At 38.8% G+C, this 23880-nt stretch overlaps 1 protein-coding gene across 2 annotated transcripts in view; it reads right to left on the reverse strand.

Moving 5' to 3' along the window:
- zgc:110158 (uncharacterized protein LOC553590 homolog) overlaps positions 1-23880 on the reverse strand; it is a 77425-nt gene that overhangs the window by 34923 nt on the left and 18622 nt on the right. For both annotated transcript variants that reach the window (XM_048162651.1, XM_048162650.1), the window contains exon 4: positions 20200-20284. In XM_048162651.1, the coding sequence (XP_048018608.1) occupies positions 20200-20284 (85 nt within the window). The remainder of the gene's footprint in view (positions 1-20199; positions 20285-23880) is intronic.

The following is a 23880-nucleotide window of genomic DNA, read 5'->3' on the forward strand; positions in this document are numbered from 1 at the left end:
CGCTCCCCTAGTGACGTAGGAAGGGGATCTTATTATAATATTATTATTAGGGCTGCACGATTAATCGGACGATTAGAAAAAAAACATTGAAATCGCACTTAAACGATTTGGCTTAGCGCGATTATGAAATCGCAACGCGGCAAAAAAATTTTATACGCGGCTTATCAATGAACTATGGCTCCAAATGCTAATCCATCTGAAAGCACTGAGAGTTTGAATCACTTATAATGTGTTTGAAAAAACAACAAGTGTCAAAACATCTTTCCAGACATGAGAAGCATTTATTAACATCTTGTCCAACAAAAGACGACATTTAATAACATGTTTTTACTCCAAACTCACTTCATAACGACAGTTGAGCGTCCTTCTGTGAGATGATGTGGCTTCTTACACCGAATCAGGCAGTCGTGTGTTCATTATCAAAACGTTTCAGTCATGTGTAATCCATCAAAACGTTTCAATCTTCTGTTTATTCAGCTACAGCGATATTATGGGATTTCCTGGAATGATGCGTGTTCTACTTCGGCAGCAGGGCATATTTGCAGTTTCTGCACAAGAGCGCCCTCTGGCTTTCAGATAAACAAACATTTACTACTGATCACAGCACCGTACAGCTCTGACAAGCTGCGCATAAAATAATCGCAGCTTTTGCCAAATCACGTGCGATAAAATTGTGATAAATCGTGCAGCCCTAATTACTATCAACTCCACAGCAACTACATAAATTTATCCACTAACCATTCAGAAACGTCTAAAAGTTGTAACTTCTTCCTGAGTCTCTCCATCAGTGTCGACTCCGGTTTGAACAATGTAAGGCTGAACACTTTCGTCATTTTGGCTGCGTGAGATTCTCCAGCTTTGTTGTTGTTGAGCTGTTAAAGCTCCGCCCTCTTCTGGAAAGGGGGCGGGAACAGCGGCTCATTTGCATTTAAAGGGACACACACAAAAATGGCGTGTTTTTGCTCACACCCAAATAGGGGCAAATTTGACAAGCTATAATAAATGATCTGTGGGGGATTTTGAGCTGAAACTTCACGGACACATTCTGGAGACACCAGAGACTGATATTACATCTTGTGAAAGGAGCATTATAGGTCCACTTTAATAACTTATTTATAAATAAGAGCCATGCAGTGTACAAATTTACCATAGCGATTTTAAAAGTGTTGATGCTTCATTACCAAGTAGATAGAATTTAGTTTAAATTAAAAACAATTAAAAAGGGAACAAACAGCACAAAATGTACATAAAAATATGATTTATCTTTTTTATTGGATTTGTGCATTTTGTTATGTAATAGATCTGCTCATGCAATTTATCTTGATAAACAACAGTGGCAAAAAAACTACTCGACTGCTCATAATATCTTCACTTGACTAACTGAAAATCGTGAAGAAATATCTAATTAACTGAGGAACACTTGAAGGCTACATGTCACTGTTTTGACTGAATCTTTTAATGTGTATAACTTCCATAATGAAATAAATGAGTGTTTTCAATCGTATCATTTCATTTCACAGGCGTTTGAACTGACTGCTGAATGTTGGTATGGTGACACCCTATGCCATACTAAACCAAGATATGACTATCACTGTGAGAGGGACAGAAAAAGAACAAAACATGACGCTTATAAAACTGACACTTTAGGATGAGACTGCTAAACTCGGTTTTGTCACCTCATCTTGCTTGAACTTCATTGACCTCTCTATGACTCAAATAATTTGGACAAGCACACATTTCGAGCGACTGGTTTTGGTGTGGATCCTCCCGTGTGCTCCGAGCAAACTCTCCACTGAAGTCCTCAGCAGGGTGCGAGCACAGGTCAGATAAACAACCGGTCACAACATCTCTTAATCCAGTGGAAAGCCAGAGGATGGGCTGACAGGGCAGCGGACACAAACATCTCAAGCCTTACTGATCACACTGGTGGTCTATTAAAACACCTGCATGTAATACAGCACTTAAAGCAACAGGGGGCGCTCTGTGTGTGCAGCAAATACACTTCCCTGCCTTATGGAGATTTTAATTTCATGTTGCATCTGTAAATAAATGAAATCACGTAATATAATCAATTATATTGCTAAATAAACTGAATTAATCACCAGTTCATCCAACAACAAATCCTGTCATCATTCACTCACACTCACGTTGATCCAAACCTGTACGGCTTTCTTTCTTCTGTGGAACCTGAAAGAATATATTATGAATTGTTTGTTCATACAGTTGTTTTGGACCCCATTGACTTTCACTTTCTCATCTTTTGTAGGGCTGCTCGATTATGGCAAAAATCATAATCACGGTCAATATTGATATCATGATTATTTAACATGATTACTCATATTAATAATTATAAATATCAGTGAAATTTCACAATTATCAATACTTCAGCAAACACTAATACTAGGTTAATTAATGTAATGGTCCTCAAAATAATTACATAAGACAAATAAACAGTCGTCAATACAACAACAACAAACAATTACAAACAAAACAGACAAATAAATACAACAGAATGAAAATAAATAACTTAAATGAACAGTGTTTTAAGTTTTTCAGGAAGACGTATGGTTAATTCAGGGTGATTGGGACACTTTTTGCCATTGAAATGATTTGGAAAAAGTGTCCCAATCAACCTGAATTCACCCTACCAATAGTGGTATTCAGATTAGTAACAGCCTACAACAAGAAAAAATAAATAATTAAATGTAAAATAACACTGCATAGTCTTACTGTACACATTAAATATAGATGAAACCCTTTATTAAAGCTACTTAAGTTATTCAGTCAAGATCAGCGAGTGATTTAAGCAGGTTTATTAGGCTGCTGTCACTTTAAGCGATGCACGGATCCAATATACTGTTACACGTGTTTTCTTTCTCAACTGTTTATGTTTATTTAAGACATAACCCAAGTGAATACTCTCCAAAAAGGCATTTTGGCAGTTTTGTGTGTACGCGTTTAGGCGCATATCCGAAGCCCGACTCTGGAGCGCACACAGAGTCTTTTTCGCTATTAATAACACCGTTTAATTTTAAACATTCCCGCAGTTTAGCAACAGTAGACTGCATTTTACAACACTCACTTATTCAGCTGATTTGGATGTTTAGTTTGGGCTTTTAGGAAGGAATGAAAGGGCACCGCTGTGAAGAAAAGGAAGCTGCGCTGGAGGGAATGCGGCACAATAATCGTTTTACCTCAATTATATTGTTTTCATAATCGTTGGAAGCCAAAATCAAAATAAAAAATCAATTACGATTAATCACACAGCCCTTATCTTTTGTGCTTCACAGAAGAAGAAAACCCCAGACAGGTTTGGAGCTACATGAGGGTGAGCAATCCCATAAATTCTTCAACAAAAATTGAGCACTAATACTTTAAGAAGAACCGCCTGGCATTAAAATGTTCTTTGGCCCTGATGCGAGACTGCAGATGAAGTTGTCAGGGTTCCTCTCGGCAGCTGGCAGCCTGCGAACAGGCACTTGCATGTCATTGGGGCAACCTGCACCAGCGTCTCCATGAATAAATAACAACACACCTCAAAATATCCCTGCAGGCCATGCCACACAGCACAGCACATACAGCTTTATCACTCCCTCAATGTCATGGAATTTCATCCCTCTCTCTCTCTCTCTCTCTCTCTCTCCTCTGTGCTGGTGTGTGTGAGACAGCGTTACGCAACGAGAGGCAAAAGTGTGTTGTAGGGTGTGTTAGGCATTAACTATACATTTACAGTGATCTTTGTTTTCCTTTAGATGTTTAACCCCTCCCCTCCCATCAGCGCTCCTTTTCCCATCCAACTTCTGGATCTGATTTGGTGAAGCTCATGCACGCACACATGGGGAACGTTTAGAAGAACTTCCATGTCATCTGTAATCATGTCTGCGCTGATGTCTGCTGTTATGGAGTATGGTTGCTAAATCCCCAAAGCTACAAATCATTTTAACTGCATATTTTCTATACAACATACAAAAAAAAAAAATTGTGAAACATCTAAATGCCATTATAAAAGCATGTTCTTGAGAATCAGCATGGAAAACCAGTGTTCAGACAAATCAGTTTCCACAAAAATCACAAAAAGCAGCACTATATTCAACATCGATAATAAGAAATGTGTCTTTAAATAAATATTTATATATATTATTATATATATTATATATATAAATATTTATTTAAAGACACACACACACACATATATATATATATATATATATATATAAAATAAATATTTTATGAAATATCATAAATAATTTTTCCCGGCCATAAAACTATTTTTGTAAAAATTAAAAATGTTAGATACCAGTAAAAATTCACTTTTCAGATACAGAAACGTAATAAAGTAAGTAAAGTTGTTGTTTGATTAACATTAAAAACACAGACGGCAGCAGGATTATTATGCTGCTGTCACTTTAAGACCCAATATAATGATACATGTTATCTTTCTCAACTACTTAATGCTTACGTTCCCGTAACTGACTATATTTAGTAGAAAAGACAATTTTTTGACATAATTTTGTATGAATTTGTCCGTTTAAGTGCAAGAAGACATTAAACGAAGCTTAATCCAGTTTTAACACGCTGTCTGAAATGCGGCTTTTCTAGAACCACGCTTGAACGTTTAAATTGGCAAAACTTCAAGTTTTGTGACGATGCAACTGTCTCAGAACACTGTATTGTCAGAATTTATAAAAATGTTACCAGACAACTGGTGATTGACAGTTTCATATACTCGCCAACGGCAATTTTTTCAAATTATATTATATTATATTATATTATATTATATTATATTATATTATAGATTAATAATCTGTCTCTCCTAAGTTTAAATCATAAAAACAATAAAATTTGGCAGAAACGATGCTTACCATGGTATATTTTTAAAACGGTCATGGTGACTTAAAAATAATAAACACAATATAATACGAACAATGACAGTGCAAACCTCCAGGCAACAGACTGACCTAGAATCAGAGACTTTAAGACCCTGGGGAGAGTCATACACCCTAACACACACACACACACACACTCTCTCACACACACACACACACCTCAGAAAATTCCAAGCTCCCCCTCCCCCCTCCTCCTCCATGCTAATTCTGTGAGTGAACGCACAGGCCGCCGAGTCCCAAGAGAAGGAACAGTGTTGCTCGCTCCTACCCTTCCCTCTACGGTTTCTCCCTCCCCCCTTTTGAACACCCCCCCCCTGCCAATAGGGGATGGGTGTCAGCAGCTTGCAGAAGCTGTTGCCATGGAGACGGGTCCTGTCTGCTCTCCGTCCCCCAGGCAAGAAGGCAGAGGGGGGAAATAGAGGGATAAAAGAGTGAGAAAAAATAGAAAGAGTGTGTGGAAAAAAGAGAAAGAGTGAGAGGGACAGAAGAAGAAACAGTGCAGGAGAGAGAACTCAAAACGATTATGGCTGATATTTGGCTAAACTGAGCTTATGGACTTCGGCTGAAAATAGTGTCCGCTTGGCCAATTAAGTGTTACTCCCGACTGTTGATATTTTAGTAACCTGGAGTAAATATTGAGTAAAGTAAGTCTTAATTAAATAAGTGTTGTAAGTAAAATTATAGAACTAAAATAATTGTTTTATATATATTATATATATATATATATATATATATATATATATATATATATATATATATATATATATATATATATTATAACAATAATATGCATAGTAACATTTATGATAAATGAGTAAATATTATATATATATATATTATATTATATATATGCACCATTATGTAAATTCTGGCCAATACCGATAACCGATAATTCTTTATATTTGAATGCCGATAACCGATATATTGGCCGATAAATTGAAATAAAAATGTTTCTATAATTTTTTAGAGCCTGATTACAAAAACAAGTCCCAATGTCCCAATCACACAGTGATAATGTTCTCATTATAATATTATGTAGTCTATATGTCAGACTTGTGCTGTATGTTGTACTGAACTGTATTTTCCTTTTTGAAGTGATTTCAATCATATTTCAAGCAATTCAAAATCATAAATGGAGGACAGTGAGCATCTGAAGTGTCTCAGCTGAAGGAAATAATCCATTATTTATCGGCTTTAATATAATCGGCCAAATTTTCTTATCGGGCCGATAACGATAACATTAAAAATGAACATATATCGGCCGATACTGTTATGGTATATCGTGCATCCCTAATATTTTTTTCACTTAATTTATATAAGTTCAAACTGTGTTAATGCAATGATAACACTGATTATTTTCACAAAATAAACTCAGTAGGATGATCACCACCCTTAACGTGTTTATTTTAAGAAAATGATCTGCTGACTGAACATTATGCTGCTTATATCACACCTACTTATCAAATAAATAAATAATAGGACATTAAATATTAATATTGAGCTTTTATTGTCTAAGAATAAAAAGACTGTAGAGTGATACAAGAGACTAGCACAGCAATTTAGTAAATCGGCTGGTCAATTAGCGTCGACCATTAGTGAGAAAATCCTTTGCTATGGATGACGGATGAGAAATGAGACAGCAAAACATGCTAGAGAAGGAAGAAGGAAGTATCGTCGGCGCTCCGATCCAGCCAGATCACATATCAAATGCTGTCATGCTGTCAAACGGCACGGTTTAATTGGCTTGAACCCCCATTACGCCTGTAAACTTGTGCAGAAGTTCAATGCGTCCGTTTCCAGTAGCTAACAAAAGTCAGTCGCGAGAACAAAAGGGGGTTTCCTGCTCTGGCTTAAGGGGGCGATATGTCATAACAGGACATGAGAGATGTCACTTTAAACTCTGAAACGCACGGAACGAGAACAGAGGAGGAGGAGGAGGAGGCGGTCTGGCCTGAGGTAAAATAACAGATGTCTTTGTCCGCCGACTCCAGACTATCATTTAGACTTCCATTACATAAACTGTGATACCTCAAACAGTCATTTGCGCCCCTCAGGTGTTCAGCGCTGAGGTAAAGCAGCTCTGCCAACTCACTCCATTCGCCTTTCGCAAGTCCGAAGCAATAACTCCCGCGTGAATATGAAGTGAGCGCATTAATGCAGGGGCTGGGAGGTCTTGTGCGAGATAATGGATGACTTTTGCTTGTGTATGGCCGGCTCATCTGTGCCGTAATTGAGCCTATCAGAGCCTCTGCTCCTCAGTCACCTTTTCTGTCACCATCAGAGGAGAAAGAGGGAGAGATAGAAGGGGGAACAGCGAAAGAGAGAGAAAACTCCCTCTGTGCCTTAGCCAGATTAAACTGGCTTTGTAATCCGCTTGGTTTTAACCCCCTCGTCCTCAGATCCGTGTGCGAGCGCGCACGGAAAAGATAGAGAAAGCACTGCATAAGTCGAAGCGGGAGAGGGGGAGTGAGATTTCCGTTATAAACAAACCACACGTGTTCCAGACTACAACATACATATAAATGAGGGAAAAGATAAAAAAGGAGGCGAGAGAGATTATTTGTGTGTGTGAGAGAGAGAGTGAGTGAGTGTGTGAGAGAGTGTTTCCTGTGATGGGTAGGTTTAAGGGTATGTTAGAGAATAAACACTTTCTACAGTGTAAAAATCATTACGTCTATGGGAAGTCCTCATAAAACATGGAAATCCAACACGTGTGTATGTGCGAGAGTGTGTGTGTGTAAGAGAAAAGTCTGGATAGGGAGCATGGGAAGCAGTGAAAAAAACAGTGTGAGCGTGTGGGCTCCTATCGTAACAGGAACGAGGCGGGAACGCTGTTTGCACACACACTCTTGCTGTCAGTCTGATGGTGTTGATGACAGGAGGTGACTGCTTCACACTGCTGCCAGATAAAGAGGGAAGAACACGTCACATCACACAGCTAGAGGGTGTGTGTGTGTGTGTGTGTGGGATCAGCCCACACTCGCTGGTGGGGAAGACCAAACATGCAAACGTCCGAAAGCGACGTATGTCACGACTGGCCACTGATGTATTCTTTTGAGTTTGATCTTCACCGCTTCTTTGGGAAGACACGAATGAAGCGTCAAACAATCAGGAACTACACTGAAATGGAGAACTCAAAATATTTCAAGGACTAGCTCTCTTCTTCTTCTTCTCTATTTGAATTCCAGCAGTGTAGACACTGTTAAGTGTATTACTGCCCTCCACAGGTCAAAGTTTGAACTAATTTGTCATATACAATATGCTAGTGCAAGTATATAACAATTAGTTCAAACTTTGACCTGTGGAGGGCAGTAATACACTTAGTAGTGTCTACACTGCTGGAATTCAAATAGAGAAGAAGAAGAAGAAGAAGAAGAAGAGAGCTAGTTCAAGATGAGCATTTATGGTTTAAACTTAAATTTAACTCAAATTTAAAAATTTTAAATTTGTGTGATGGTTTCCCTAGATAAGACTCTTATTCCTCGTCTGGGATCATGTAGAGCTCTTTGAAGCTGCACTGAAACTGACATTTGGACCTTCAACCCGTTGAACCCCAGTGAAGTCCACTATATGGAGAAAAATCCTGGAATGTTTTCCTCAAAAACCTTCATTTCTTTTCATCTGAAGAAAGAAAGACATGGACATCTTGGATGACATGGAGGAGAGTAAATTATCAGGAAATTTTAATTTGAAAGTGAACTAATCATTTAAATAAGAAACTGGCCTCCTGAACTTAAAACTAAAGAGAAATGGTTTACAATTTTTATGAATGAAACTCATTTTCACTCAGTGCAGGCGTGTTTGTGTCAGGTACAGTGTGTGTTCATCATGTTAGAGATGACGCTGTGCTCTTCCTGTGATCTCTCTGACACACACCTGAACCTTGAGTAATTAACCATACTATGAAGACAAATGGACTCTGAGTATTCAACTCCACTGATCAGCACTGCGACCACAGTAGAGATTATTAAACCTGTGTGTGCGCGAGGAAAAGAATTCCAGGCAAAAATGCCCTCGGATGACAGAGGACGACGAAGAGCCAAGGACGGTCTAGAGCACTAAAAACAGCAGTATTTTTCACATTAACGTTGCCATGGACACCATGTCAAACGTGTGCATGCTGTACGTGCGGACATGGTTAATTTGAGCCTGTCTTGATGTGCTGGATCTGTTTATACCAACACAAGAAAAGGCCACATTAAAAACAACTCCAGAGGTCACATCAATGACTAAGAATATATCTAAAAACAGCAGATTCCTTCCTTTCCGTCTTCACAGTGAAGAAGACCCTCATTAATTCAGGGCGGTAAAGCTCACGGATATCAGCGAGCGGAGCAGAAACGCATTCCTCCATAAAAGTAATGACTTGGATTTAAAAAAAAATAGGGATTTATTTAAATAAAATGTTAATCTTGCAGCTTTTACAAAATAAAATCCTCGGTCTAGAGTCATTACTGCATTATTGAGCCAAGTATCAATGCTGATGAAGTCATGAAGAACTAGACCAATTGTCTTAAAGGAGTCATGACATGAAAAATCAAATTTGACATATAAGAGGTATCTGTACCATTAAAACATCCTCATCGTTATAAACAAAGCATTTATTCAAAGGTGCAGTATGTAATATTGACAGCTAGTGGTTGAAATGTGTACTGCACTCCAAATTCAAAATTTTGGAGAGAGTCGTTTGCCCTGCCCCCTCCTCCTCAGACTCAACGCTCACGCGGGTTGCCAGATTGAGGACACGCAACAGGAATTTTAATAATGTTTTAATATGCTTCATTGAGATTTTTAGATGGATGCCGAGGCTTTTTATGTTGGGTAGAATCTGTGATCACTGACCCAGTTCATTTGCTTGCGTCCATGGGTGCAGTTCGCTGTGTTTTCCACCAACTGGCAACCCGGGTATTGAAATTCTATTGAGTAACACCTTATTTACACCGTACACGTCTGCGGCGTGTTACGGCTCCAACGCGGCCACCGGAGTCGATCGCAGCCACTCTAGTCAATGCTTGTGTTTACACCAGCCCCGCCATGGCACGTTTCAGAAGCGGCTCGCAGCGCAGCTATGCTAAAAATAGCCAGACACCATGTCCAAGCCGCGCAGTTCAAATACAAAATAAAGTCAAAATAATCACCCTGTGTAGACTCCCACTCATATTTCACATCACTAGGAGGCCAGAAAATGACGACAAGAGCTTTGAAGTTGAAAAACTTGAAAATCTTTTATCCTTGTCGTCCATAATTGGACTTTTAAGTGTATTAACTTCGTCTGTAGGCTACAGCAAAACAAAATATGGCATAGCAATAAACACAATTAAACTGGTCAAAATATAACCATTTAGCCAATAAAAACACGAAAAATCAAGGAAAACAACATCAGACAGGCAAATCTCGTGGTCTCGCGAATCCAGAAATGCTCCTGGGTGTGAGTTGACACCGCGTACAGGACAGAACAAAACCTCGCCGGAGCCGTAACGCGCTGTAGACGTGCGCAGGGGTAAATTGGCAGTGGGCGACCACACAGACCAAAACAAAACCAGACATTTGGACACGGAAGTAGAATAACTGTCTGTAGAATTGTTTTTGGCGGACAAGTATGTGAACTTAGCATGTTTACTAAATTTCTGCAAATATATAAAAGGTATTTTTTTGCTTTAGAACAGTCAAAAAATGTCATTCAGCACCGTCAACCAAGCTCCAAAAATGGCTCGTTTGGAATTTGTGAGATTTGTGATGTCACATGGGCAAATACATTTGCATATGACTGCCTCCAGAGCAAGACATCGACGAACAGTTATACATCATTGCACCATAGGCCCCGCCCACTAGTACCATAGGCCCCACCCACTGATGTTCAGTCTCTTAAGAGTCTCAAAACAGTCTCAAAACATTTGCCTACACTTGATGTGAGCGTCGCGTCAAAAGCAAACAGAAGCCATTATAAATCACTGACGCTGTCTACACTGATACAGTATACAGATGTGTTCAGTTTCTGACATACTCCACACGCTTGAGTCTGTCGACAAATGGAAGAGCGAAAGAACATTCGCAGTTTAAACAGCTGGTTTGAGTCTCTGTACAGACTTCAGAAGGATCCCAGCTTCAGAAACAAGTGGATGGTTTATAATGGCATCCTCCGGTTCAATTTGGAGGATTTTATGTTTGTTCGGAGCATTTGACTGCAAATTGTTTTGTAAACGAGGCCGAGTGTGATGGAGACTTCGCTAAGAAACTTTTGTTGACCGATTGAGCAGTCGACTGTATTGGATCTGACAGCAGCTGCATCAAACAGTAAGTAAATGATTTCATAATGCTTTGTCTGTAAATGATGGTTTCATATGGATGTTTTCAAAACACTTACTCGCATGCAATAGCGAGTGGCATTGGTACTGTTTCCAATTCCAAGTTATTACGTTTACTGACAAGCCTTAAAGGAGGTTTCAGACAGAGGGGAAGAATGAGGTTTGAAAATAATCATTTTTCCACATTTTTTTTTTTTGTGCACAAAAACTTAATTAACATTATAAGTGAACCTCAAGGGACATATTAAAAAAGTAAAAAAAAATCCAAATCATGACCCCTTCAAAGGCTTTTCATGGTCTTTTTGTGAGAAAAAAAAGGGTCAGGGAACATTGTGTCGAACTTGTGTCGCCCACATGAGCATCGCAGCTTAAAGAAAGAAAAGCTGGTCCAACTGAACTCCGGAAAACTCAAAATCATTAACGCACTACTGATCAACTCCAAAATAATACGCGTGCACAAACAGGCAGTGACAGATGCCCTGACTGGTTGTTTCATACAGCAGTGACAGATGTGTGGCACATTCTGTGTCAGGTCACTGACCTGATCACTGTAACTGTCTCCGGCCTTCATTAACATGACTCGAGCCCTCCGACGACTGAAATTACAATCAAACACTTCATTTGCTCTAATGCGAAATCTATAAGAATTTTGACATGAGCTTTAACTAATTAATGGGTCAACACCGTGAGCGTGTGTGCAGCAGTCACGCAACCGAGCTTCCTGGAACGTGTGGAAGCAGAGCTGCTCCGAGCGTCACATGCTTCTAATTGTCGGCAGCGTTCTGCTCTACATTACAGCAGATTCACTTTATCGATTTAAAACTGGCAGAGAGCTCCGCCGGACTGGACTGGAGAGGAAGTGGGAGCCGATTGGCTGTGATAAACCAAGCTGTGAAATTAAATACTTATAATAAATAAATAAATATATGCAATACATAAATACATTTTTAAAAAATGCTGCTCTTTTGAAAGTTCTATTCATCAAAGAATATCGGAAAAAAAATGATACGTTTCTACAAAAATATGAACTGAATATGAATTTTTTGGGTGAACTAACCCTTTAAGTAGGGTGGGATTTTGGACCAATCAGATTGTGCAGGGGGCGGGGCTACCCAGTGCCACACCACAAAGATAGAACACAAGCGACCGGCATAAACGTTTAGCTGCTCATTTTGGCAAGAATACAAAAAAGGATTGAAATCTGTGTTTTTCCTTCATTCTTTCCTTCCCTTTCTCCTATATTTCTTTCCATTTCTCACACTGCAGAAGGACAGTAGGTCAAGGAAAGAGCGAGCGATGTGCTGGGGTTTCAGTGCGGTACAGAATGTAAATGAGGTGTGTAGTGAGAATTACTGCGGTCTCGCCGTACTTCAGCATTATTTCAGCCCTGTATCAATGAATGGTGCAGCAGTATTACTGTAAACTAAGCCTAGCGTGATTTAAAATATTTCAAGCATAATAGAGTCTACATTTTTGATTGATAAATGAGAAATTTAAGTCACGAAGAGGGGAGGCAGCTCCACAGGCTTATTAAAAACATTAAATCATTGTCTGCATGCTAAATTGCTCCGGGCAGGTACTGATAAAGCTCTTTTTTCATTCGGCAGGACTCAAAAAGTTCAAATGTTGGTTCAGAGCGAGACTGAAGGCTTTGCTCTGGCTCACACACACACACACACACACACACAGGTAACGGTGCAGGTGTATTCATCAGGGAGCCGCGAGACGCTGCTGGAATGACAACAGTAATCGAAGAGCATTACCGTCACCGGCTGCAAATATATTGAAGACCCTATATATGATACACCTCTAGATCAGCATCATCCTGCACCTCACACCATGCACAAGATTTCAGCGAGGATAGTCATTACAATGAGAAATATCTTATAAAGCAGTCTCTGCCATGAAACAATCACTCTTGATTTCCTACTAAGTGACAATAACAAAGTGCCTTGTCAACGTACTATAATAATAATTTATAAAAATAAATGGTATTAAATAAAGGCCTCACATAGTTTGAACAAGAGAACTCAACACATTTTAAAACTATAATAAAATTTACCAACCTGCAACAGGCTTTAAAAAACTAACCTGCAATTAACAAAGGAACGAGAGATTTGTCTTGGACTCCACAAGAACAACACAGCCAATCAGAACATGATCTGATGTTTGAAGTGCAGTGATATGGAGGGGCGTTGAGAATGGAAAGAAACAGTCAGAACACAATGCTGTGTGCAAAAGTAAATGTTAGTTGACTAATACATCTGTAACACATGCTTTCTCTTATGCATCATGTGATCAGAGCTAGGAGAATAAATCGATTCATCTCGATTCTGAGATTTTCAGAAGGCATCGCGATTCTCTCTCGAATCGATTCTGAGGTTAGTTTTTAACAGAAGAAGGCGCTCTCGGCTATTTTTAACCGCACGCTCAAATGCTCATGAAGAAGAGCGCTCGTGCGTTCGGCTGAGTCTGAGAATGTACTCGCACCTCAGATTAATGTAAACAGACCACTGCAAACACACTTCAACCTTATCGAACTTTATGAATGAGTATTTTATAGACGATGGTTAAAGCCATTGTATCTCTTCAGATTATTATGATCATGCCTTTATGACATTTTTTGGATCTTTTAACTTTTAGAAGAATGGACTTTAAATGGAGGGACCGAAATCTCTCAGGTTTCATAAAATATCTTCTTTGGAAGTTGAACGAAAATCATATAAGTTTGAAAGGACATGATGAGGGCGAGTACATGATGACAGAATTTACATTTTTGGGTAAATTATACCTTATAAATACAGTAAGCTGAGTCCTGGATAAAACTAACTCTATGATACATATTGTCACATTTTTATATCACGATATCTCAATATAACGAGGTATCGTTACACCCCTATTATTACTGTATTATTCCGAAAGACATTTTTTCTTAGAAATATTTCTAATTCAGGGTCTAGACTTTTACATGTCAATAATACATCCGTAACTATAGGTGGCGCCAAAATGTGTGTAAAACGAGTGCGCCAAGAAATACTGTGTGTCAGAGTGTAATGTTAGAAGATCGCAAGTGCAAAAAGACAGTCTTAAAACACGCTAAGAGTCAAAGGAAAGCTTACGCGTGACTGTCATGTTTGCGTACGGAACCGAAAATCCCCCGTACACGATTTTAAAACATAAGATGGTGCCCAGATTTCCAAACTACAATAAGATTTCACTTTTATTGTTAATGAAATTTTGGCAGGCGCATGGTTCACACTATAAGATGGACAGTCTAATTGTTATATAATTCAGAATAGGCTACAGGTTATTTTTATGGTATGCCAAAAAAAAAAAGTGGGAAAAAAATACAAGATTTGAAAAAAAAAAGCCTTTTTTCCAAAAGGTACATCATGAAAAAGGGGGCCGTTTTATATTCGGAACAATACGTTAATATTATAAATAATACTTTAGCAATATCTTTGTTGTCATCATTGAGTAGAATGATTAAAATATCAGCATTATACTGGACATTCTGATAACTTCATCAGTAATATATTATTGACGAATATCAGGTGAGCACTAATCTGAACCCTGGTGTTTTGATTGCAGTCATGTGACTGGATTAAAGACAACACCAGAAACAGCAGCTGAGCTCCTCATTCTCAATCATGAACATTTCCTCTCACTGTGTGTCCCATTAATTAGTGCCTCGTTGAGCGCTAACGAACGCAACTTGTGTCAACAGCTATAAAGTAACAGCGTAACTGGAAAGAGAGTTGATTCTCCCGTCAGCAGAGGCGGCGCAGCGGTTCTCCAAGGAAACGTGTGTCCGTCTGGATAAGCATCGAGTGTGTTGCACACAGATGTAGAGAAAACCGTGTGTTCAAACGCACACAAACACACGGCATGTGCAAACATGTACAGGCGCTCGTACACACACAAACACACACAAAGGAAAGACGAGCGATCCAAGGAAGCCTCTTCTGGTGGAGGGATGGGTTTGATGCCCAGCTGGTACTTGAGTCTGGTGTTCTGGCGCCACCCCTCACAAGCTGCTAGCAGCCAACGCTACAACAGCACCAGACGCGCGCCGCGCCAAGACTGACTGCCAGAGCGGCCTGCCAACCCCGCCGGAGAGAGAGAACACTTGTGACGAGTGGAGAGGAGCGATGGGGAGAAGGGCAGATCTGGGCTGCTGACTGAAGGGTTTAGGGTTGAACCCTCATCAGCTATGATGAATGTTTAAAACCGTCATAAAACAATAATATCTTAAAGCCTAAACCTGAAAAATCATGAAATATTGGTAGAAACCTCATGCCAGGAGTTCAATAGTTAACATTCATTCAATTCTTTGAGAAAAAAGGTCTGAAAATGTTTTAAATATAAAGAAAAAATGCAAGATTCTGTAACACGCATCCGTGTTCGTTCCGCATGCGTTTATTAGAGGTCGAATTCAAATCAAATACTGACAAACTAAACATATTACTTCTGAATAGGATGTCTACTTCATAAATAGTATGAAAATGATGTAAGTATATGGTTCAGATCACTCAAACCATGTATGGAAATCCTTATATAGTCACCAGTCCTGTTGTCATCTAGTGGAAGCGTGTGGAACTGCGCCCAAACAAAATATTACTGAAAGCTCATTTTTTGAGATATCAACCTCAAATTTGGAATATAACTTGTTCAGATTTATGGCTTTGATTTTCTTGCAAAATTTTGTAAAATATAAATTTTATTTAAAATATAAAGAATTTTTACCTTACATTTTTGTAACTTTTTCACCAAATATCTGCCAAATATCTCATTTAAAAGGAGACCAAATTAAGTCTGAGCTCCAAAGTATTAAGTGGAAATGTCATTTTGGCCAAAAATGGGATTAACAGAAATATGCTTTTAACATCTTTGTGCAATCTTTGTCTTCTAGGAAAACAGAACAAAAATTGATTGATGGTTTTTATCCAATTAAATTCACTTTAAAATAAGAGCCCCTGACTCTAATACCACCTGCAATGAAAAATGAGAAGGAAAAAAACTAAATAAATTATTTGTTAAATGAAATAAAAGTGTAGACTGAAACGTAACTGGAAAATAAAATAAAATAAAATAAAAAAAATTTATAAAGCACATTTAAAATCAACCTAAGTTGGCCAAAGTGCTGTACATAAAGTAAAAAAAAAAAAAGAAAAGAAAAGAAAGGAAGAAAATAAATGCAAGAACCACATACAATTTAAAAAGAATTAAAACAAAAGAAAAAAAAGATGTGTTTTAATGGATTTAAATTCGGCTAACACAGAAGCAGTTCTACGTAAAATAAAATAAAATAAAATAAAATAAAATAAAATAAAATAAAATAAAATAAAATAAAATAAAATAAAAATGCAAAAACACTAGACTGTGCTGAGAAATGTTAAATTCAGTTACAATAATTTAACTAAAATTAAATTATTGAAAACTAAACTAAACTTAAAAATTGAAAAAATTCAAAACTGCATTAACCTTGAACCGACTAGCAAGTGCCAAATAATGGGTTATGACTGTGATTTATGAAAAAAGGGGACCAGGTGACAGATACTTATAACTGTCTCTAACTATCTCTGCATATCAAGCCGAGATCAGATTCAAACACTTCACCTTTAAGTCTCCAGCATCAGATTGTGATCAACACAGTCAGGCAGAACTTGTAAACTGTGTGAGGGTCATTCTCAGCGTTGTTTGGACATGACACACACACAGCATTAATAATCTGATGTGTGTGTGGTGAAGAAATCTGTGCCGTCTCGTCCAATCAGAACTGACCTGTAGCCTGCTGGAACCGTGGCTCATTTTTGAGCTCCGCCCACAGTCGAAGCCGATTGGTCCAAAAATCCGGCTCCATCCAGTTCTATAAAATTGGAAACTGGCAAGTCTGCAAGAAAAGCCAGTCCTCCTCCAGTGAGTCTGGATCAAATATTAACTCGAACTGGGCATGCTCACCGGACAGCGATCATAAACAGCCAGCGGCTTTCACTCCTCACTCACAGCAGCGCAATATCCATACAATAATAAAAGACAGGTGAGAGAAAATCATTACAGTACGTGCCTGTGTGCTCTTCTCAGGACAGATTCTTTAACTAGGAGCCTCACTTCTCCTTCATTTCCCTCTGTGTGTGTGTGTGTGTGTGCGCATGTTCCTTCATTATCATTATTCCTGTGTGTCGTCATTCTGCCCGCACGGCCAGCCAGCGAACGGCATCATGGGGAAAGAAACAGCAAGATTACCCAATCAATCTTCCCCAGAGAGGGAATGAGGGGGATGGGAAGGAGAGAAAGGCACACACACACAGTATCTATATACAGTACGCAATTTCCATATTTTACTACACTAATCTTCCTGATGACATCATACCAGCCGGCAACCATCAGAATGATTAATTGGAAACCTAATGCTCCAGACTATATCCGGGAGAAAGACGGGATGTGTTGGAGGCAGGACTGGAACCTCAGTATGTTTAGTACACTAAATATGTGGCACTAGAACGTGCAAAAGTGGTCTGAACTACAAGTGTAATACGCTCCTGATCCCAAGATTCAAAGCGGGGTTTGGAACGATGATGACCCAGGGTTAATCGACGGATCATTTGTTTAAAGAGGACCTAAAATGCCTCTTTCACTTGATGTAATATAAGTCTCTGGTGTCTCCAGAAAGTGTCTGTGAAGTTTCAGCTCAAAATCCCCCACAGATCATTTATTATAGCTTGTCAAATTTAGTTGTGAGCAAAAACACGCCGTTTCTGTGTGTGTCCCTTTAAATGCAAATGAGCTGCTGCTCCCGCCCCCTTTCCAGAAGAGGGCGGAGCTTTAACAGCAGATAATCTGCCAAAAGCATCTGTTTGGTTTTGATTATCATCTCTATTGCAGTTCTTCATCATCATGAAAGTTTATTAAAACCATTTCAGTCTGAACCTCTGATAAACGGCTGAGCGAACAGAAACATCAAACTAACTTCTCTTTCATGTCCTACTGCATTACAGATGGTCTGTGAACGTAAACAGCAGGGACAGAAATTTGTTCAAACACCATGTAAAAGTGAATTTTACATAACAGCGGCCCTTTAAATCGAAACACTTTTGGATTCTGATTTAAAAGCAGAAGGATCTGAGGTGTACACATGTCGGGAGTTGTTTTAATGCTCATTACGAAGCTTTACGACTTAAGTGAAGAGCACACAGACGACTCTGGCATTCAGAGGTGTTGCGTCCCACAATTCCATCCCCATTGCCAAGACACCAATCCCACAAGATCCCTGGATTAGCCCTTAACCATTCCCAGGATTAGAGGATTAGATCGTTATATTCCATTATCTTACACCAAGAGGATTCCTGACTGTTTTGATTTCAGCGCAGACGCAGATAGAAGGTGTGAGCAATGCAGACCTGAAGACAAACACACACACACACACACACACACACACACACACACACACAGGCCTCTACAGAGCTGTGACCCAACAAGGGAGCAAAGGGATCAGAATAAGAACATGATAAATCACTGAACTCAAGGACACCCTAGTAGCAGAAAAGACCTTGCCAAGACCGGCACACATGATACTGCAGCTCTACAACACACATGGGCTCGTTTACACACACACACACACACACAAGTTGAACTATTGCTTTAAGCGCATGAAGGGAATGTTCAGAATTTAATTGTAAAAAAATTAAAAAAAATTAGGACATTTTCTGTCAGTTTGGAAAAACTGGAATATTTCCACAACAAATGAAAAGGATGTGCATATTTAATAATTCATTTATTTATTTAATCAGGGACAATGCACATTAATAATACATACAATATGTCAAATGCACCAGATTTAGCCAACACTGGCTAATTTTAAAAAGTAATACATTTCAGATCAACGTGCGCCGACATGCGTGAGGCGTTTGAGATTAGCATCTCCTCTAGAAACATTTTACTCAAATATTTGGTTTGGTTTCTACACAAGCCAGTGCGATGTTGGTGAGGGGAACGAAATCTGCTTCCTTCCAGATGTTGGCGTAACTCTTTCTGCTGTGTCTGAGCTGTCGTCTCCATAAACGCAGATAGACTAGAGGTCAGGAACTCTGAACTAACCCTGATTCCACTAAATCACATTCACTTCTCATCTCTCTCGCTCGGTCTCAGCTCATGCACATGATGTCAGAACTGACCACTGCAAGCACGAACAACGCAACAAAAGTTGGTATATTTATAACTAATTGCTCAATATTAGCGATAGGCTCAAAGCTCAATGGATGGTATATGATTTTGAACAAATATTGTGTAACATAAGCATTAGTTTGCACCATTAAACTGCATTATTATCAACTGAATAAGCGCCATAAGCTGCATTTAACCCAATAAATTCCTATCATTTAGTTTGTTTAAGACAACTGTCATTAAAAACTGCATTGCAACACAGTCTTTTTTAACAAACACATGCATAAACCAAACGTTTACAGTCAACCTGTTCTGAGGCGTTTCGCTCTCTGACTCACGCCCGCGGCGACAACAACAACTGACATTTCATTATGCCTTTCACCGTTACTGAAATATTACATCTGTGAATGCAGAGCATTCAGTATGTTAATCAGATTACATGACTGTCTGTGCAAATTAAAGAAGGCACACAATTCTGTGTTTATGAAGGCCGCTGCCGGAAAAATAAACATCCCATACTTGTCTTCCTAACAAACACAATTACATACCGTGAGCATTTTTAAAAAGGACAAGCAGGAAGAAACATGATCACTCATGTACACACACAACGCATCCAACACACACTAATTCACGCAAAAACCCTCTATTCAGCTCGCTGAACCTTTATGCGCCGGCATCATGTGACGCTTTGGTAAGCAGATCAGCCATGTGTCGTTCACTAAACACCATCACATCAATAAACACGGACAGCAGATTGAGGACGCAACGCACATCGCCATTGGACGAGGGGTTGAGGCTCGGCTCCGCCCACAGCACCTTTAGAAGACTAAAAGATTGTGACTCACATAGTCGTGGAAGGCCTTGGCCTCGCTGGAGTGCTCACAGGTCTCACGGCGGTCGGGAGCGGCACAGTACAAATCCCAGAATACACTGCAACAGGAAACGGGAGAGAATGAGACAGTTAAATACAACACATGTGAAGTCAAACCGGTTGAAATACACATACTATAAGCATCCTATCACAAACAAAACTTGTAAAAGCAGCCAATCAGAGCTGCAGATGGTGGCGCCAGCACCTGATTTTTAATCATAAAGTTAATTTAATCATAAGATTACTATTGTTTTGCATTAATAAATGCAGTTACTAATAACAGAACATGTTTGTTTACTGGACATTTGACAGTAAAGCACTGAGCTTGAACTGAGATGCAGATAAAATTAACTTTTATTAACAACAGTAACATGCAAAAACCTCATTTTTAAAGGGAAAATGTAAATATTCTCCTCTTATTAAATGTACCATTGCTGTTCTATATACTGAACTGACCGACAGCTTCAGCAATTATGAAAGGAGCGCTCTTTGCTTGCTTTCTGTGTAATTCGGTGGAAATTTGAAGAAAAGTTTTTGTTTTTCATGAGACTTTTCCGCACGTTCATGCACATTCCCAAATTTCTATATATCCTAATTATTGTTAATGTTAATATTAATATGTTAATACAGTGCATCCCACACATAGACTTTACTTGGGTGGGCCGCCCACGTATAATAACGGCCGCCCAAGTATATGGAGACACATTTTTGCTTTTATTATTTTTATCCTCTTATACTTTTATATCCGCCCAATATAATAAAACCATCCGCGATCGATTAACTAGTCGTTTCGTACCTGCTCATTATGTGTGCGTCAGAACTGTTTACTCCCGCTAACATTCAAACGGGCGCTGCATTTTGCAAAGTCACAAGGAGGCGCTGTTGCGCGTTCTACAAGCTCGCGCAACAGCGCTTCAGACTGCTTCAAAGTGATTCTCAATCAATGAAAAGCGCAGATTTATGCCAAGCGATTGCTAATGAACTCAAGTTGATGAATTATTACAAAGTCTACTTTATGGCCTTTATATAAAATGTTTTATACGATTGTAATAATCTGAAGGATCAGCCTGCAATAGTACAGACATTTCAAAATAAGAGTCCTGGTGTATTTCGGGCTTGTTTATAATTAAAAGTCACACGCTAAGTTTTTTCTTTTTCTTTTGGGCATTATTGGTATTTTGGTTACACGATAAATTGTATTTAATTTGATTTCTGTTTAATTGATAGTAAATTATTATAGTCTCCCCCACAGGAATAAAAGACTAAGAACATTATTTGACATATTCATTTTATAAATTTTACTAGTAAAATCTGTGTCCCATTCACTGAGAGAGACACTATATGACAGCAAGGAGAACATAGGAAAAGATGAACCATTTAAATGCTGTAATTTTGCATTATTTACAATGCATAATAATGCATAATATTAGTATGTAATTAAATGTAATATGCTATGTAATTAAAATTAATTTCGATAAATAAAATTACTGTTAAAAATCACCCGGCTACCACCGCAAGTATATTTCAAACCTGTGGGAAGCACTGTAATATGTAATTCATTTTTCCAGGAGATCATTGCTTCTACCTTCAGTTAAACTGCTAACAGTGATTGTAAATTAATTGCCTAAATTATTACATTATTATAAATGCATTCTTTAAATTGTAATGTTGACATGCATTCCCTGTAAAGCTTCTTTGAAACGATATGCATTGTGAAAAGTGCTATACAAATAAATGTGAATTGAATTGAAATTGAATTGAAATTTTCCTACTTAGGGAATGGAACTGGCTCATAGGTCAATAAATGCTCCTCTGCCGCCATCTACAGGTTATAGTGGTCATTTCATGTCTTTTTTTTTTCTTAAATAAAAGTGTTTGTTTGCCACAAAGTCTGATTTTTCCTACATCTTTAAACTTTTAGATTTACAAATCATCACATTAAAAATGACATTTAAACTGGATGATATTTAGAGCTTTGAAGTTCTGGAGAAAGTGTGAAGCACATGAAAGCCCTTGAGTTTCACTCTCAGAAGGTTGTATGAACCCTGAAATGAATGTTGTAAAAACATTTGAAAATTTCTGCCACAATACCATGATTACAGTTAGCGTTACTACATTAAATCCATGGTGAATGTTGGTGATTTGTGGATTGAAAAGCTTTCTATAACTTGTTCGTTCATGGCACAGTGTTTCTGGATTCCACGTCAGCACTGTTTGATCTGATACGGTTTATAACAGAACTCTGCGCTGAATTTGAACACTTCTCGCAGTGATGTTATTAATACTGCTGAGAATTCAAACGCTTTCTCACTGGTGTAGTAACGGTGTCACGTGATCGAGTAAACCTCTTCTGGGCTCTGTTATTGCTGTGAGCTGATGAACGGTCTGCACTGCCCCTGGAAATAAATTGCTTTGACTTCATCTGATTAGGAAAGCCTGGTAAAAATAAAGCGCAGTCAAACTTGAGCTGCATTCGTGAGATTCGAACACTCTTTCACCGCTCCCACCCGCTTGGCAAAAGCAGCAGGTTACAGATCAATTAAGCCAGGGATTTCCTCAATTAAGAGCGTTTGGGTCCTGCAGGGCTGTTTGGAGGGGGAACAAGGTTTGTGTCCAAATGGTATTTTAATTACTGCACTGAAACTAAGTACCTGTTTAACTGGCCCAAATTAGATCACTCCAGGTCTTCAGATATCGATTTAATGGATAAACTATAAAATCTCCTGGAAGAAAAGGCCAGCGGCGGTAAAGCTAAAGACTAACCACCGCCGCACGACACGCGCCTGCTGGAGCTCTCACCGACAAACGGTAAATAAACTTTGTTTATCATGTATATCATACATGTCCAACAAAACTACTTTGTGATATTATACGAATTGGGAAACCTGTTGATACGACTGCCTTTGTGTGAGTGTGCAGGAAACTATCCGCTTTTTTCCTGCAAATATTTACCAGGATAAAGAACATTCCTGAACACTTGTAGAGCAAGAGAAAGAGTTACACAGGAAAAGGAGAGAGAGAGAGGATAGAAACGAGGGACCCGTTGTATGTGGGGGTGGGGAACATTAATGGGAAGAGGAAACTAGAAACAGACATGGAAAGAGAGAGGGGGAAAATGGAGGGAGAAAAAGAGAGGGATAGGAAGTGAGAGAGAAACCTCTCGAGTTCAAGATAAATGACAACATATTTACTACGTGAAAAGATCTGCATCATTACTCCAGTCTTCAGTCACATGACCCTTCAGAAATCATTCTGATATGATGATTTGCTGCTCAAGAAACATTTATAATCGTTATTGAATGTCGAAAATGGTTGTGCTGCTTTAATATTTGAGTGAAAACAACAAAATAGATGTTTTTGCTGTGATTGATCAATTTAATGCATCTTGGCTGAATAAAACACCTAACTGAGCTCAAACTTTTATCATTTCCATTGGGAAGATGGTGGACCCTTCTAAAACCAGATAACCTGTGTGGTAAAGATGAACGGTTGACTCGTATACATGGTCTAAACACACATGCAGCTCTCCTGAATGACGTCACGCCACTTCCCTGCGAGCCGAACAATGCAATCACAATGAGTCGGCTTTACGCGTGCCTCTGATGCTAATTGGAGGGAACTACTTTCTCATGTTAATAGATTATAGCTCTTCTCT

The sequence above is a fragment of the Megalobrama amblycephala genome, linkage group LG17 (genome assembly GCF_018812025.1).
Source record: "Megalobrama amblycephala isolate DHTTF-2021 linkage group LG17, ASM1881202v1, whole genome shotgun sequence".
Taxonomy (NCBI): domain Eukaryota; kingdom Metazoa; phylum Chordata; class Actinopteri; order Cypriniformes; family Xenocyprididae; genus Megalobrama; species Megalobrama amblycephala.